The 18,635-nt window shown below is 32.8% G+C and overlaps 1 protein-coding gene across 5 annotated transcripts in view; it reads right to left on the reverse strand.

Moving 5' to 3' along the window:
• Positions 1-2,584: 2,584 nt before the first annotated feature.
• Positions 2,585-18,635, reverse strand: part of LOC149794319 (transforming protein p54/c-ets-1-like) — a 187,736-nt gene continuing 171,685 nt past the window's right edge. For all 5 annotated transcript variants that reach the window (XM_089968477.1, XM_089968476.1, XM_089968475.1 and 2 more), the window contains 6 exons: positions 15,499-15,705; positions 14,814-14,915; positions 14,259-14,324; positions 10,389-10,562; positions 9,635-9,910; positions 2,585-8,007 (listed from right to left, as the gene is read on the reverse strand). In XM_089968477.1, coding sequence (XP_089824603.1) covers positions 7,664-8,007; positions 9,635-9,910; positions 10,389-10,562; positions 14,259-14,324; positions 14,814-14,915; positions 15,499-15,705 — 1,169 coding nt within the window. In that variant the 3' untranslated portion in view covers positions 2,585-7,663. The remainder of the gene's footprint in view (positions 8,008-9,634; positions 9,911-10,388; positions 10,563-14,258; positions 14,325-14,813; positions 14,916-15,498; positions 15,706-18,635) is intronic.

Here is an 18,635-nt window from a genome sequence, read left to right on the forward strand (position 1 = left end):
CAGGTAGCTCAGGTGGACTTCATTTTCCCACAAGGACCACATTTTTAACAAAATAACAAACTGGTACTCGTTTGGTTTCAGATTCACTAGTAGCCCTCTGAAACAAACACAAGATCTCAAGATATTATTCCTGTGAGAAAGCAAGCAATTTTCTTTTGTCACTCCTGATTAGAATTGAGAGAATGAGTAGTACAATGAGTATCACCGTGATCAATACCTCTTGACTGATCAATGATAGGAGCAAAAGTGGCATCATCAAAAGACTAAGCAATATATGTGTAAGCTAAAGGAAAAATGTCTAATCAACTATCTTTGACATAACTCTTGTAAATGCATATGCTGGATACTTACCAAGGAGTTCAGAATAGGATCAACTTTTGAACCAAACAAGTCTTGTCAGTTGCCAGTGGATTAACCACAACCTCGTCTCCAGCTAGGTCATTACCTAGTAATAAATGAATACCTTCAATGGGCAAAGAAGAAACAGCTCCTATAGTCACAAGTCCTGAGACTACATCTGATGACAAGTTTACATAATGGAGAAGAAAACTCAACATCCTGAATAAGTACACTTTCACTTGTAGAAGACTTTTCCGATAAAGTCAAAGTACTTGATAATAAAAGATGTAGATAAAAGCTCATCCTTCTCTTAATATATTAAGAGGTAGGCTTGGCAAAATCACCAACAAGTGATACAGAACCTTTGGACATGAATGGTTCATAACTTTAAATAAAAAAATCAGTCTGGGATTTGTTTGATCCAATAAATGAATTGCTTTCAAAACACGACTGTGATCTTGACCTCTAAGATACAAGTGTTTTGAATAGCCTCCATTTGTTCTGTTGCTTATATTTCAACCTGTAGCAATCTGAAATAACAGCCCTTAGTACTTTCAAGACTGGACTATTGTAACTCAGTGATGTCTGGTTCATCTCAATATCTACTCCAGAAACTTCAGAAAGTTCAAAACACAGCTGTCATACTTAGAGTACCACGATCAGAAAACACCTCCCCGCTGCTCTGTACCCTACACTGGCTATCCATTCGATCCAGAATCAAACACAAATTGTGTTCTCTGTGCAACATTTCAATGTCAGACTCTAGTCCAACATACCTATCCGATCTCACCCATGTGTGCACACCAGCAAGATACTTACACTCCTCTTCTGACAATCGTATACTCATTATTCCCATTATGAAAACAAAGTCTTATGGACAACGTTCTTTTGCATACCAGGGCCTAGCAACGTGGAATTAATTGCCCACTGAACACAAAAACAAAGTGATCACATTCAAGAGGGCTCTCAATACTCACTTATTTTGACTGCAAGAACAAACTTAAAGACCTAATAATGTTTCCTACCAGAAATATTCTTAGCATGTTTTTTTTATTTTTTTAATGTTTTTCTAATTTCATGGTGTTTTTGTAATAATATTATGTTTTTTTTATCTTATAACTGTTGTCTAAGGGTGTAAAGTGCTAAGAGCTTCTAAACATTAGGCGCTATAGAGTCCTCATTATTATTATTTCCTCTTACAAAAAGTTCCTGTAAGAGATAAGTATTTCTGATTAGTCTTATCAGACATTTGATTCATAAAGGTTGTGCCAGTTTAAGATTCGGAAGTACTAGTTTGATACAGAATTTTTTTATCCATCATAAAATCATACTAAGAGGAAGATTACTTGACAAATTAAACTGTAAGTCAAGGAATAGTCATCAGCGGTACTTGCAGCATTGTGTGAGCTTTCAACCTTTTTCTCATCATGGAAAGCATTGACGTCGCTATAGACACAATTCTTGAAATCCTCAATCAATGAGTTTCTGAGGTAATCCTAATCTTTGCCAACCGTTTTGGCTGTGCATCACCTATCAAATAGTTGTTCTTTTTCCCATGCAAATTCGCCATGGGCTTGACCAGTATCTTTTCTACAATTCCTAAATCTTGGTTGGCATGCCTCAGGTACCATCTCAAAACCCTTAAAGATACATTCATTAGCCGCATCCTAATTAGCAGTTTGTTGTACTTTGAGTGGAGTGTAAACTTATAGAGCTTTGCCAACAATGACACTTTATAACAACAAAGTAAAGGTTCTCTCTTGGCCATTTCAGATTTTCAGCAATTGTTTTAAAAATATTTATCTACCTTTTTCTTTAATAGGATATACTGTACTGTACTAATCTAATATTTCTGGTAACATCATCTGAAAGTACGAAACTACAACCACAAAGAAAATTAGTATTCAATATGTTTTTTACTAAATGACCCTTACAATCTATAATACAATATAAACACAGCATGGACAGAGACATGTCAGTGATCTGTAGAGTCTGACATATTTGACCATTCAGCCGCCAGGTGCCATTTGCCATTGTGTACTGTGCATTAATATTCTATCAACTGACTGTGTATGCAGAAGTGTGCATAAACATTTTGTTGCGCATCAACCATGCATGCAGGTTGAATCTTCTGTCTGTATCTGCACAGATGTGCAAGACTTTCAGCACTGCTATATTAGAATTATCTTTCCACAACTTAATTATTACTCAAGACAATTTATTTCATAAAAATAAGCAAATACAGTTTTGTAAGTAAATAGACTTTATTTTCAAAATAAAATGTTGCATAAATATACAAGTAAAATAAACAAAATGATTTATCAAATATCTTCGAAACATATCATTATTGTTCAAGTATTTTGCAGTCTAGCTGACATTCATAGACTCTGAATCTGATAATTACTTTAAAGCTAAAAAGAATAACGCAATATGTGATTATTTTTTCAAAAGTAATTGATCAATTTGTTTACAATCTATGCTAAAATTAATAAAATTTATTGAAAAGAAACCCAGTCATGACTGATTTTTCCAATTTTCTCTCTATTGAATATGCCAAAACAAAAAAAAAAAAAAACCAAAATTTACTTTAGACAAAAGTTTGAAAATAATAGATTTAGTGCACTGTACAAAATATTAATTTGAATCCAAACATTTCGCATTAACAGGGCATTTTTTTTAGGCATTTACATAACAATGTCTCAATTACAATACACATGTCCAACATCTTTCAAAACTTGTTTATTGGATTTTAAAAAAATGTTTTACTGATTACTCGTAACAAACTGCACAGATCCAGATCTGATGATGCATGTATGTGACAGCAGATCTGGGTCTATGCAATTTGCTGTTGGACTCTATATATATATATATATATATATATATATATATATATATATGCATGCATATGGCAATAGTGTTTGCAATCATTAATCATGAACAATTTTTGTATGGTTGCTAATTATCAACCGACAGAATGACAGACAAAATGTGAAGGTTCCACTGGCATAAAACTAAAACATGGCACAAATGAGTCATAATACATCTTTTGAGAAATGCGCAAAAATGGTATCGACTAGTTACTGATGCAGAACAGATATGTTTTAGCTTTGGTTACTTAAGGTTTTCAATGTAAAAAGGCATGCAATAATGTAATTTCTATAACATGTACAGAGCACATACTTTGCTTCTTGCAACTACCATATATACTTGCTTATACGTTGTGTCAACCTGCAAACAACAAAGCTCATGATCTGCCACAGCATAATGTGCCTGCAGACCAAGGTCTATGTTGTTTGTTCTACTGATTATTCCTAATATGGCAAGTTTACTCTGGGTCTGTCATATTGCAACTGGACTTCACTTATAAGCAAATATATACGGTACTAATAATCAGTTCCAATATTTTGCATAATTGTCAAAAATAATAGATAAATAATGGAAAAAAACTGCTTGGAGCGGTGTTCACCATATTTAGTCGTTCTCAGATCTTTGGCATCTTATTATAAAAAAATTACAAATATGTGTAGAACTTAAAGAATATTCTCTATATGCCCTGAAACTTCATTTGTTTGCTCTTCCAAAAACAGCTTTCACTTTATTTAACAGTATATTAGTTACAGAAAAATAATTTGTAGACAAGAGGTGCCAAAAAAATGCAGCAAAATTACATTAACTGTTAAACTGATCTGAAAACTGTCAAAATTAAATCACTCACCCTAAAATATACCTGCAGATGATTTAAAAAGACAAAACTAAAACATAAAGAAATGAATTAAAAATGCAAGTGAAAGAAAAATTATTATATAATTAAATAGTTATGGGGAATTTTGTGCATCATGAAATTATGAGACACGCTTTGTTTCAGCATGTTTCAAAAGGAAATATAATTGTGGCAGATTTTCTGCAAGTAATATTACTGAACATAATTAGATAAAGAATGTTAACGGCGTACTCGCTATTTTTCATCATGACTATGGAGATTTTTGTTGGAACTTGCATAATCTTGTGTATTCTAGGAGGAAACAAACAGCTTTTTTCAAAGATAAAAATGTCACAAGACTTATTTAGTAAATTTTTTTTTTGTAATAACTGTTCATACTTTTTTTCTGGATTAAAAATCGATTTTTCTGAAGTATTATTTAGAATATGAACAAATATAAATGCAGGGTGGCTGTCAAAATAGGTTACCTGATAAATTGCGTGCAATGATTGTTTCTAGCAATGAAAAAAACAGCAAAAAGAAAAAAAATTAAAAGCTCATGTCTCTATTTAAGATTACTCATCTCATCAACTAAATAATTATACTTTGTTTTAAACAATTATACTTTGTTTTAAACAATTATACTTCGTTTTAAATAATTATACTTTGTTTAAAATCTGCATAGCTTCATCACATACCATTTCTATTAAATGAAATTCTGCTACAATAAAATTTCACTTCACATGAAATTGCCAAACAATTTTAAATGTCTTTGAATTTAAGATTTAAAATGGTTCCACCTTAAACAACTGGTAGAAACAAAACAACCAAAACAGCAATATTTATGTCTATGGGAAAATACATTTAATGAGATTTTTAAGAAAGACATGAAAAAAATCTTAAAATGAACTGAACACAATATTGGTGAAAGATCAGGTACAACACCCTCAATATAATGACTACACCTATTCCAATCTCTTGTTCAAGGCACAATATTAATAATATAATAAATTCAAAAAAATAGTAACATGCAAGGGAGTAAATGCAAAATAGATTAATCGTCAAAGTATTCTCTGAAGAATAATGTATCATCATCAAAGAAAAAGGTAAATTCAAGAATCTCATAAATATAAAAAAGATTGCCTTCCTTCTGTTTCAAAATTAAAAGAAAATCATTTCTAATTTAAACATCTTGTGCCTCTGTTAAATTTAATTTCCATCAATTCAATTTAATTGTAAGAAATTTTGGAGAACTTCTCAGAACAAATGATCAAAGATAGGAAATTTCATAGAACTGAGCATAGTTTAAAAAAGCAACCAGTTCACCTAACAAAATTTAAAAACAAAAATGAGATAGTGATAATTTTTGAAGCTTTGGTTAATTTAACAAAATAATTAAAATCAAACATCTCAGAAAAAAGTCCACAAAAAAGTTAATTTTAATTATGTAAAGCTATTTAGGATATCTAGACTTACAAATGGCACATAACTGCTCTCACGAGGATTTAGTTGAACAATGAACCGTTTCTGTTTATAAATCTAAATAAGGCAGATTAAATCATATTCTTTGGCATCTTGATGGGAAGGCAAATCTTAGTACAAAAAAAGTTATTACAATTAAAAAGGACATCTTAGAACACACTTAAGGCACTAATTTGCAACAGTGTAAAAAAGTAAATTAAAAAAATGAACACAAGATGTGTAGTTTAAATCTTCAGCACTGCTTCACAAATTGAGATTTGTTTCTCAGATGAACATGTACTAAGGCAAATGTGTATAAAATTTTCGGACAAAAATGTAAAACGAAAAGGAAGAAAATGGCATCAATGAGTTGCATGATTGATTCAGCAGTTTTGTCCAATAAATATATCAAAATGAAAAACTACTGTTGTCCTATTAGCTTGCTACTAAATAGTAAAACACAAATGAGACCTGTTAAATGGAACAAGACTTGACTTTATGAGCTTTGATTTTTGGTAAATTTGGTTAACTTTGTAAACTAATGTTTATTTTATTTTTAAGAATATCATTGTGAAATTAAGATGAAATGGTTTTGGTAAAAGCTAGTAAAACATTCCCATATTAAAATTACTTTCATATGACAACTTTCACAAATGAAAACACGTACCTAGCACTTGCCAATTTAAAAAAAAATGATAAATATGGAAATACCAAATTATCTCAAAACACATCTTAAATATTTAACAATTTTTACTGGTACACATTTTTTTTAAAAGATGAAATCTAATCATGATTACAAGCAATTGATTTTACAAAGAAACCTGTATTTATAAATTTGCTTAATTATTAATCAAATTAAACTGTATATAATCTTGTTATGAAATTATCAAGGCTCAAATTTTCACATTTCTTAATACATCCGAGTATATAACATAAAATTCCAATTACCAGTTCTCATTATTCTATTTTTTGTTGCAATTTCAAGACATTATCTGTTGCCTTTTTTCCAATTAAGAAACATTTAATTTGTTCATATGTTAACATTTCTGTCAAAGAATCATGAATATATTCTGCAATTTTAACATAGTTCATATAAACATACAAAACTGTCAAATCTAAACTTCTTATATATACTTTATACAAAACAAAGTTTTGCATAAAATTATGTTTTTGATGCATATCATGATCTCTATCAAGTCATAACTGCATTTTTAAACTGAAGTCTTATTTACATAGACCATGTTCAATTATAAATGCTGATGATCATGTACAATATGGGGGGGGGCATTTATAACATGATTTTGCAAATACATCAGAACAGTAATGGCCCTATAAAAAATTCATTTCAAAGAAACTGCTTACATTTAATCATCGGGACGCTTACCAAATATCTCTCTCCATTACCAAATATCTCTCTCCATTTCCATTGTTTGAAAATTCTACAAAGTGTCCATTTTTTCTTTTTAAGAAAAACCTCAAATGGTCCAAGTTTCACTGACTTGGGCAACATCTGTGATACATTAAAAACTAGCAGTAATTTAAAACTAAATTTTAGAATGCCCCAAATTCATAGCTGTCAAAATACTGCTCAATTTACAAATTTTTCCCAAAGTATTTCATCTATGCATATACATTACTGTGTTGGGGGGAGTTGATGCTGTATAAATTCCAAATTTCCTATCATTTCTGTTCAGCTACCAAGTCATCAGCTTTCCTGAATAAAATGTTTCACACAAAATATGTTCTAGGCAGAGGCAGTAAGATTCTGAGGTTATAAAATGGTTCTCAAGCAACCTTTTAATTTACATAACATTATTTACACCCATTTTTCAGTGGGTGACAACATGTGTAACCATTTATAAGCCTCCTGAACAAAGATGCCAACATTAAACTTTCTACTTCATATCATTTAACTCTTCAAATATTCATTTGGCTTTTGTCTTTTTTTTTCAAAGGATGATCACAATACTACTGAAACATCATAGCCCTCACCAAACCAACACGATGCTGCCGATGGCAACACAAATTATCAAAGTTTAGGAAATCGCTCCCTGTACTCTGACTATGCTCTCTTCTCCATCCTTCTCATCAGAAAATCTCCAGCTCTATACCACTGATCTAAACAGAACAAAATTAAACCAGCCTGTTTCCATGGCAACCACCTCACTCATCATCTTTGTCTTTCTGTGGCTTCAGATTACAGGCATCAAAAAGTTCATCAGGAGTGTAGCCGAGCAAACTTTGAAGATCACACACAAATCGATAAACATATCTCTTTCCAGCAGTTTTATGAATTATGTTCTTGTCATAATAGTAACGCAGTCCTCTGCTAAGTTTTTCATAGTTCATTTTGGGTTTGTTCTTTTGAATTCCCCAGCGACGGGCCACCTCATCAGGGTCTGACAGTTTGAATTCCCATCCGTCACCTGTCCAACTGATAAAATGCTGACATGTGTTATCTGTCAATAGTTTCAGCAAAAACTGCCACAACTGGATTGGTCCACTGCCTGCCATAAGAAAAGAATAAAAATCTAAATTCAAAGCTTTACCTACAATGAATGCCACACACTTCTATGACCTAAGTTTAACATTAGTAGACATTTATGTCACATGGTTTATTTCACCAATAAAAGAGATATTAAAGGGACATCACCAGTTGCTGCACAAAGCTGTCATGGTACAATTGCTAGTTACTCTCGACTCCTCAGATATTTTGAACTAAAATGTCCATAAGACAACATGCTGCATACAATTAAAATTCCGTAAGACAACATGCTGCATACAATTAAAATTCCGTAAGACAACATGCTGCATACAATTAAAATTCCATAAGACAACATGCTGCATACAATTAAAATTCTGTAAAGACAACATGTTGCATACAATTAAGTGGCCTTATGCAGTAACTGGGTTGTTGAAAAATTCCATAAGACAACATGCTGCATACAATTAAAATTCCATAAGACAACATGCTGCATACAATTAAAATTCCGTAAGACAACATGCTGCATACAATTAAAATTCCATAAGACAACATGCTGCATACAATTAAAATTCTGTAAAGACAACATGTTGCATACAATTAAAATTCCATAAAGACAAGATGTTGCATACAATTAAAATTCCATAAAGACAAGATGTTGCATACAATTAAAATTCCATAAAGACAAGATGTTGCATACAATTAAAATTCCATAAAGACAACATGTTGTATACAATTAAAATTCCATAAAGACAAGATGCTGCATACAATTAAAATTACATAAAGTCAACATGCTGCATACAATTAAAATTCCATAAAGTCAACATGCTGCATACAATTAAAATTCCAGAGACAACATGCTGCATACAATTAAAATTCCATAAGACAAGATGCTGCAAACAATTAAAATTCCATAAAACAACATGCTGCATACAATTAAAATTCCGTAAAGACAACATGTTGCATACAATTAAGTGGCCTTATGCAGTAACTGGGTCGTTGAAGACATGTGTAGAATGAAATTAACCTTTACATTCAAGTCTTTATTATAATACTGAGGAGACTATCGTAACACTTTTTTTTACAACTTATTAAAAGACCAAATGGCAGTCACATTTAGTAATTCATATTTAAATGATAAGATATGCTGACAACAATTTTCCATAGTAACCATAAGTTTCCATAATACATGTATATAACTACATTTAAAAGTTTTTGTCAGAAATGGTGAAAATCAACCTTAACCTTGTTTTTTTTTAAAATGTACATCCACTTACCAATTATGACAATAATCTATTCAGTCCTTCAAAAGTGGAGTGAAAAATTATGCGACAAAATGAGATAGGACAGTGTGTGATGGACAAAAATTATGTGACAAAATGAGATAGGACAGTGTGGGATGGACAAAAATGGGTAATTTGTGTATCTCCTCATTTATATCATAGGCAATAAATGTAGTTAGAGGCTATTATTGTGGTCACTTTTGTTTTGATATCATCTTTGGGAGCCATTACAATATCTCAAGTGCTCTCACGATACAGGGCTTTTAGAGCAGCCAGTGTACCAGACATGAAAAATGACTTTCGGGTTTATAAAGATGTGTTTTTTATAAAGAGAGTTGGCCTTCAGTACAAATTAATCTTGATACATACCCGAGTAACCCAAAGCTTCTGCTGGAAACAACCGTTTTCCATCAGGCCCCTGTCCAGTCATGTCATTGGGGCTGTGGAGCTGTGGAAAGCTAGTGGGCCGTGGTGGCAGCAATTTGTGTCTGAGATCTGTCGGCTGCTGCCAATCTTGTTGGGGGTTACCACCCCCATAGTCCTGTTGGGACCAGGGGCATTCCTTTTTGATTGTTGGCACTGTCTGGAACGATTGTTGATCAAAGTATGCATCCTGCGTATGAGCTTCTGGCGGCATGAACTGACCTGATAAGAATCAAATAGCAAGCAAGTTTAAGATATACTGTCTTAAGATGCAAGTACAGTAAAATAAAATGGTCATCCAGACAAAATCCAGTTCTTCAGTTTGTTCGAGACAGTGGATACTGACTATATATTCGTATGCATGTGTGACAATTCATGTTAGCTATGTAAGATGGGATTGGGTCATCTGCTGAATGACATCTGATTTGCAAATCCTCCCCCAACATAAAATCTTGAAGTTGATGATATTGCTAATATCAGGAAAATACTAGTGTACCTATATAGTAAAATGGTGACGGCTACCATTCCTCTATACTTTTCTCATTTGTTGTTAGATGAAACATTCCCATAATAGATAACTTATTCCACTATAAATTATTAGGGTCCTCTACACAAAATCCAGTTCTTCATGTGGATCCAGATAATGGGATACTTGACTGTAATTCATGTTGATTATATAAGATTGGCAAAAATAATGTACCTCTTGTGCACATGTTTTTAGGCATTGGTTGGTGGTAAGCTGGGTAGAACTCGGTGTGGGCATGATCAAGAAAACCGGGTTGGGCACTCTCCAAGCTGTGGTAATCAGTGACATCCTCAAAGCTTCCTTTGATTTCACCCATAGTCTGAACAGGCTCTGACATCTGGCATAACCCTTAGAAAAAATAATTTAAACAAATTTATTATCTGTTGAATTTAGCTCTTATAAAAGAGTAACTGCAATTTGATTTAAAAAATTATAATATTCTGCTATATGCATGTGACTAATCTAGCCCCCCACCCCCATTCCACCCGCTGAATATCCCTTGGAGCTTAATACCGATTCCAACATCATCTTTACCATGATGCTTTTAAATATCATGTTTTCTCTGAGAACTCTAATTTTGAAATCTCCATCTGGAAAAACCCTGAGAAATTTTCAAATTATTTCCCAGAAACTTCATGTCATATCAGGAAAGTATTTATTTACTTTGGAAGATTCTTGATTATACACAAAAGTTCTGAAAGCTTATCTTGCTAAGTTAGTTGCCTAACTGCAAAGAATCACATCCCAAACCATAGATGTTTTTCTGGAAATAACTTCAAGAACATCGCTTTTAAAGTTTCTAACGAAGAATTTCGTATTCAAAACCTTTGGATCAGAGAAAGCTGGAAAATCGTGTGAGATTACACAGCATCGTGGAAACCAGCGCCAAAACCAAATGTAAATAATAGGTATCAAGTCCTAATGAGTCCAGCTTTTTGTTCACCCAACCCATTAACAAATTTTAAGAGAAACATTTTAAACTAATATATTTTCATACACTGAAGACTTGTGTACCAAAAAATTGTTTACTTATATATTTAACAAAGTATTTGACTGTTTTAATCTTCAAAGAAAGAATTTAGCTTCAACAAAATCTAATCAAGTCACATAAAAACTTGGAATCTAATGAATATATCAGAGGTGGGCAAACTTTCCAGTGCAAGTGCCGCATAAAAATTTATACCTTGTCGCAGGCTGCATAGTTCATTAATTTTTTTTAGGTTTTTCTAAATAACATCATAATTAATTTTCAGTTGTTAATATGTTGTTAATATTTGAAAACTTAAACTTCAACTTCAAAAGAAGCACATTTATTTGATAAACAGAGAAACATAAAGAGTCAGTGCGAATGATGACTTGTTTCTAGGCCGCATGAAAACCCTTGGCGGGCCATAGTTTGCCCACCCCTGGAATATACAAATATTTTCTAGCTAAACAAAACATCACAGAGAAATTGCACACAATGATGACATAATTTTAAGATCTGAAATGATGTACATCATTAGGACTAACAACAAAATATAACTTTTAGTGATATATTGAACTATATTTACCACATGGTTCCCACACTTTTCTAAAGATAAATTTCCACGGTTTTTCCAGGATGAAATTTAAAAAAGTCAAGGTTCACATATGACCATTACAGAATGGAATTGAAGAACAGTTCAGATTATAAGACATGCATTTTCTATATCTAAATATGTTTCTCATTCAAGACTCTCCAAAACATCTAAGTCGGAAAAAATGATCATGTACAAAACCACAAAATGAGTCACATGAAAAAAGTTGGATTATATTCCTATAAACTGGCACATGAAGTCACTTCAATGTACAGAATAAAAATTCCAACTTTATTTTGCTGACCTGCATTATCTTGCTAAGTGGGAACAACATAATGAATATAAATTAGTTTTGTTTCCTTTCAAATCTTTAATTCTTAAGAATTATATATATATATATATATATATATATATATATATATATATATATATATATATATATATATATATGCGCATCTTATAGAAAGTTAACATTTTCTATTACAGTGAGTGACTTGGACTTTTGACGCAGCTTCACCAATTTTTCAGTCATATTGCTATGATGTCTGCAGTGTGGCAGTTTATAGTGATGTCTAGCACTGGAGTATCATGCCACAGACATGTAGCATCGTGTCCTATCCAGTCACATTATCCCAACACCAGACTGACCTATTACAGTATATATATATAAAAACAATAGGCAAATAATTAGAATCTTGTCTTGTAATGGAAAGAGTTTAACACTGAATTTATCTGTGCCAATAAAATCCCAAAACGATTTTTCAAGCAACCTAATCTCCAAAAGAAGATCTGGTTAAAAATCCATCATCTGAAAAACATTTTCAAAAGGGTTGATTTAAATTTTGACAAAATTACTTCAAAATTATATACTGCTGTATAAACAAGGAATGAATTTTCTGTAAAATCAACTCGTCTTCTTGTGATTCGTCAAATCAGTCTCCAAACCTGTACTGATTGCAAGGGACAACAATTTCTCATTTCAGCTATGAGATTCAACAATTTGGACTACAAATTAGGCTTAAAACGAACAGAAGTCCGTTTTCTAATCGAAGTTCCCTCCGAATATTCCCACCCCATTTTTCATATTTGGACATTTCGGTTGGGATGTGAGGTCATTGCAATTGCATATAGAAAATTTGGGATTTGCCACCGTGTGGTTGCGACATATGGTAGTTGCTTACCAGCGGGCTTAGAAAACTTTAACTTATATCAACTTATACCTGCATGAAATCGATAGGAAGATGATTTGTTTTCTCAGAAATGGCAAGTATTATAACTGTTATATCTTTAATCTGCTGACATACTACACAAAACTACGGCACAGATGAATCCTGACCCAATACTTGCCATTTGCATTACTAGTCACATGACTTCACAAATGTCGAACAATGACGTCTGAAGTCTTGTAGTCACATGATATCGACAACAAACTCCTTTTCAATGTTGTTGTACAGAAATTCAATTAAATTAAATTGAAGTCAGATACTTTTTGTAAATACCAGCAATCTGGCCAGTCTGATTTATCAAGCAGAGAGCACATGTCAATGTGGTAGTCATGTGATACCACAAAACTCCAGAAGTTGTTCTCAGAACGTAAAAATATGGAAAATTTTGTGTTCTTTCTTTTTTGTATTTTTATTACAACCAGTATTCGACTTTCATTTTTTTTAAAAATATATTCCCTGCAACATTTGAAAATGTTGGTTGTTATATTTGTGTACTCATGTGACTAGCAATGCAAATCACAAGTACCAGGTCACATTTCATCAGTGATGTAGTTTTATCTCATCTTTCAGCAGATTAAAGACATAACAATTTTAATACTTACAATTTCTGAGAAAATAAGTCATTTTCATATAGATTTCATGCATGTATCACTCGATCTAACAATGTTTAAAGTTTACTAGGTAAGTGGCTATGCATTGCCACCACCATGTTGGCCTTTTGTGATGCTAGACTGGTTTTCATACTTTCCATGCAAGGAAAGATACAGATATCGAGCTGACTTTGAAAATAAAAGTCTACTAGAAGAATCTAATCCAATGAGCATTTGGATTGGCTCAGCACATATGTTTATTGCAAGCACCCAAATGATCCATACTGCACCCTCCAAATATTCTGGTTATATCTCGATAAATTGAACTCGTGTTCAGTTTAATTAAGATTCGATTATGTGACAGTTTCGGGCATCATGTGGTGGCAGAAAATTCCCAGGTTTTCCCTACTTTCATCAGTATCTAAGAAATTGACGGGCTTTTCATGGTCAGGAAAAAATTATAATTTCTCCCGACTTTTTCCTCATTTCCTGATAGTGTGGGAACCCTGTTACCAAGAAAATTGCAACTGCAAGTTTCAATTTAAGATAACTTTTTAAGAAAAATCTATCATTATGAGAATTCATTTTCACAGATTTTAAAAAAAAAAACAAATTGTTCGTTATAATTATTAAAGTTGTAAAATGAACTGCCAAACGACATCAACTTACCTTTTGTATCAAGGTAGGACTGTGTGTTAGGAACTTGAGCTATTGGCTGTTCTGTGGGAGAATAGCCTATAAGAAAAGCCATTAATGAAACATTATTTACTGAAATACAAATGAACTGTGAAACAAGTAATGGGAGACAACTTTGGAAAATCATTATACAATAAAACATTAAATTATACATTATAATAAATTGTGAATAATACCAATGATGTTAACAGCTTAGCCTCAAATGCTTGATCTTCTACAGTCTGTAATAATTTAAATTCATTCATAGACTTTAAATTTTTCATACAAATGCATGCACAACTAGTTTTTCAAATGCAGATCCAAGTCTAACTTCAAACTGCCATAATATGTATCACTTGTCTGTCTGTATCTACTGAATCTGCATCAATAAATACTGGTTATGACATAAAATTTATTTCTTCTCAAATTGTCCCCAGGAATGAAAATTTGTAAAATTTACACCATTTTGATCATTACATTTAACATAAAGTCACTTTAAAAAAACTATCAAATTAAAAAAAAAATTATATCAATAGAATGGTTTTCTACCTTGACTGGATGGGAACAAACACTCTCCAAAAAGCTGCATGCAGACTGGTTCACTGTACGTTGATGGCACGTTACTCACTGATGCTTTATCCTCTGCACAATCTGAAAGAATCAATTAAAATCCACCAATTAAAGAGCAGCTCTATAGATATTGTGTATTTCTGAGAGAGTGACAGGCATAAGGTAAGCCGTTTGCATTTGAAGAGTATGTTGGCATACCTCTATGTTACTTTCATGCACTACGGATGAAATTCTTTTAGATATTGTAGCTGTGGAAATAGCATATGATCCAAGCACACACTAACCAAAATGACTGCTCCCTTGTGTTCCAAAGAGCAGCTTGAATTAGTCTAAAGTACACTATCTTTTGCAGCTATAAAAACTGGGAAAACAAATTTTGCCAGACTAGACTGACAATACGAGCTTCTAAAACTGCAATGAATTAATTAAAAAATATATAAAAAGTAAACACGTTGTCAGCTCATTTTTTTGGCAACAATTTACCTTTGAAGTGCAGCTAGTGAAATAACCAAGCGCAGCTAGCAGGTTTTTGATAGGAGCACATCTTTTGAAAACGAATATTTTAGCCGACAACTTGTTAAAGTCTATGACCACTAACGCATTAAATGAAATGGATCACCATCTGAAGTACTAGCGTAAATACTGAAATTATAGATCAACATACTAGTTCCTCGCTGCAAAATATCAAGGTGCTCCCATAATATGTCTCCCATGAATGGTGGTGCTAGCTTCAAGAAAGTGTCTTTTTCCATCTTACACAGTTCTCTCCCTGACAGCTTAAAGTTGGACTGATTCACACCAAAGAGAGAAAATTCACGTATTGCCCAATTTAACCAGAGGGACACATGCAATTCTGTCCAGGTGGATGGATCTGAAATATAAATTTACGCTTTTTGCATAACAGTGACGTTTAAATTTGTAAGATTTATCAACTAACTTTACATTTTTTTATTCTTACAAATTATATAAACTGATATAATTGATGGTTCATTTCATATTTGTAAACAAATCTCACCTATGAATAAATCCAAAACAAAATCAAAAATATATTTTACAAAACTGTTATGTCTGAATTTATGATACCTTTTTAAAGCATAAGTAAAGTTCTGTATAAAAATGAAATGTTATATTTCAAATATTTCAATATTATACCATACAATTTTTTGCACCAGATTTGCTAAATGTCCCAGGTACAAAAATATCCCAGGTACATACCAGAAAGGTATGAAAACATTGCAAGGATTTGTGATATTTATACCGACTAGAATGAAGTGATACTGATTGAAATGCAAATGCAAGATAGGACCGATTTTTAAAATTTTGTCCACTGGGTATTTCTCATTTATTCTGATCACAAAATAGACAATGGCACCATCCATAGACAGTATCAATTTCAAATCAAGCAAAGGGAGTTAATTACAACATCTATTACTACTGCTCAGATTTTATCAGGGATACACCTATGCAATGGCTCACCAAGTCGGTTTCTTTTAATTAAATGCATCCCATAGGAAAAATATTAAATATCAATCTAGTTCAGAAAATAATTTCTTTGACCTTTTTGCTGCCCCTAATAAGAGAAATTACTTTCTCAACTGGTTTACTTGCCATGCAAGTGCTAATGAGGGGCTCCCATGGGGGAAAGATGATAAGCACCATCAAGAATCTTAATTGATGTTGTATGGGGGTTCAAAAAGGAAATCTAGAAGTCACAGAATACCTTTTTCCATTTATTTAAGTGCAATTAATATCATTTCAATATGGCAGGGCTATAATTGTTCCTTCAATAACCCTTTCTTTCACCAATCACAGACAAATCACATGTCTAGGAAAAAAAGTTGCTTCTGCTAATCGTAATAGTATCTGTGTAAATTAGTTGAGGTAACGGTGCAGAATCTGCTCCTGTTAAGCATCCAATAGGCAATGGATATAATCATCAGATTGAAAATGTCACTGGATGATGGCCATTATAAAATTAATCAGTTCATTAATCCTCATTTACAAAATTAGGTTTTTAACCCAAGGGAAAAGGCAAATAAAAGTGTGGGAACCAGATTTGTGAATTTATCCCCAAATCAGTAATACTGCCTGTGGTTGTGAAGTTAAATTCCATTAACAGTTGTTTTTTATCCAAATAATATCTGTCAGAGAAACAAAAGATTGAATATAATAACAGAATAAACTGCTTCAGTTTACTGAGCATATTCAATGCATAACATAATGTGCTGGCAGATCTGGGTCTGTGCAGTTTGTCAGGAGTAATCGGTAGAATAAAATATAAAGACCCTGACTTGCAGGCACATTATGTTCTGGCAGATCAGGATCTTTGTTGTTTGTAGTTTGACTCGATTTATAAGTGATTATATTTGGTACTTTTTTACTAAATGACAAAATTATTTTTCCATTTCCTGGGATTTGCCATAGCAGCCAACTCCGGTTTATCACATAATATAATAAGATTTATACCCGCACCCTTTCTGTTGCTTGTTTTACATAGTGACCAATAAGCCAATTTGGCTTTTACAAAAATTTTGTTCTTGTGTTTTTTTTAATTAGATTTTGCAGCAAATAACTTGTACAATTTAATTTGTAAATGTATTCTCTCTTTTAGCAGATACCTCTATATAATGAACACCTGTCATAGTAGGACATTTCAAAAGGAACATCATATATTTCTAATACAAGTCATGTAGCTTTCACTATCTGAAAGAGACTGGAGTGATGCCAACTTGGGAAAGTTTTGGCAGATAAATGTCAAGCAAGAAATGCAAAACAAAAAGGTTCTCATAATGAAAGATAACTGCTGAAAAATGCATTTCATGACATCTCAAATATCAATCAAAAGCTGTACTTGCAATTTTTAATGTTGTTGTTGTTGTTTTGGGGTTTAACGCCATTTTTCAGCACACGATGGGCTATACATGGCGGTCAGTATCAATGGTGGAGGAAGAATCTGGGAAAACAACCACTGACCCACGAGAAGCTACTGGCAAGCTTTCTCACATACACACATTAGCTGAACCGGAGACTCAAACACATGCAGACAGGTGAGACGGCAGTGATCCGTAACAATGAAACCTTTAGACCACTTGGCCACTCGAGGCCCCTGTAACATCAGTAAGGTTGCTCTTGTGTGGTAATAACTCCTTTGCAATAGGACAATTTAAAATGGCCTTCAAGCCAAGGCCTTTCTGAGCATTTTTAGAAAAACTGGGGATATGAATAACATTTATAACTACCTATTTTTAATGTTTACCTATTTGACTTTTATACAACACACAAAAAAATCCAAAACCAAAGTTGTGTGGTCCCTTAATTGTCACTGAACAACAGATTTTATGTATTAAACAAAGGATGCTTAAATAAGGAATACTGTAAGAATGTAGCAAGCCATCTTCTATGGAAAGCCATCATGGTTTGCCAATACTGGATAACTGTTGTTGCAAAGTAACCTTTAACATTACAGACTGTAATTTTATACTTGTTTTTTTTTAGCTTGAACTCTATTACTCCTAAATCTTCAAAGGAAACATGGGAGTGGGTACATCTATGTGTACTTGATTGCATGCATGCAGTAGTGCGTGGGCGCTGCTGCACAAATACACCTACACTCTTTCCCAAATGGTTAAAGATTTTGGATGATGCTGGGGTATTATCCATTTTTTGTGCACAAGTCGTTAGAATGTTGAGCAGCTTCATGGGGCTGGGGGGGCGGGGGTAGAGGGGGCAAGGTGAGGGAGAGGGAACACGTCAATGTATAAAAAAAATCATGAGTACATCATCACAATAGTCAAGAATGGC

This window comes from Sinohyriopsis cumingii, chromosome 8, assembly GCF_028554795.1.
Source record: "Sinohyriopsis cumingii isolate HCF-2022 chromosome 8, ASM2855479v2, whole genome shotgun sequence".
Lineage (NCBI taxonomy): Eukaryota > Metazoa > Mollusca > Bivalvia > Unionida > Unionidae > Sinohyriopsis > Sinohyriopsis cumingii.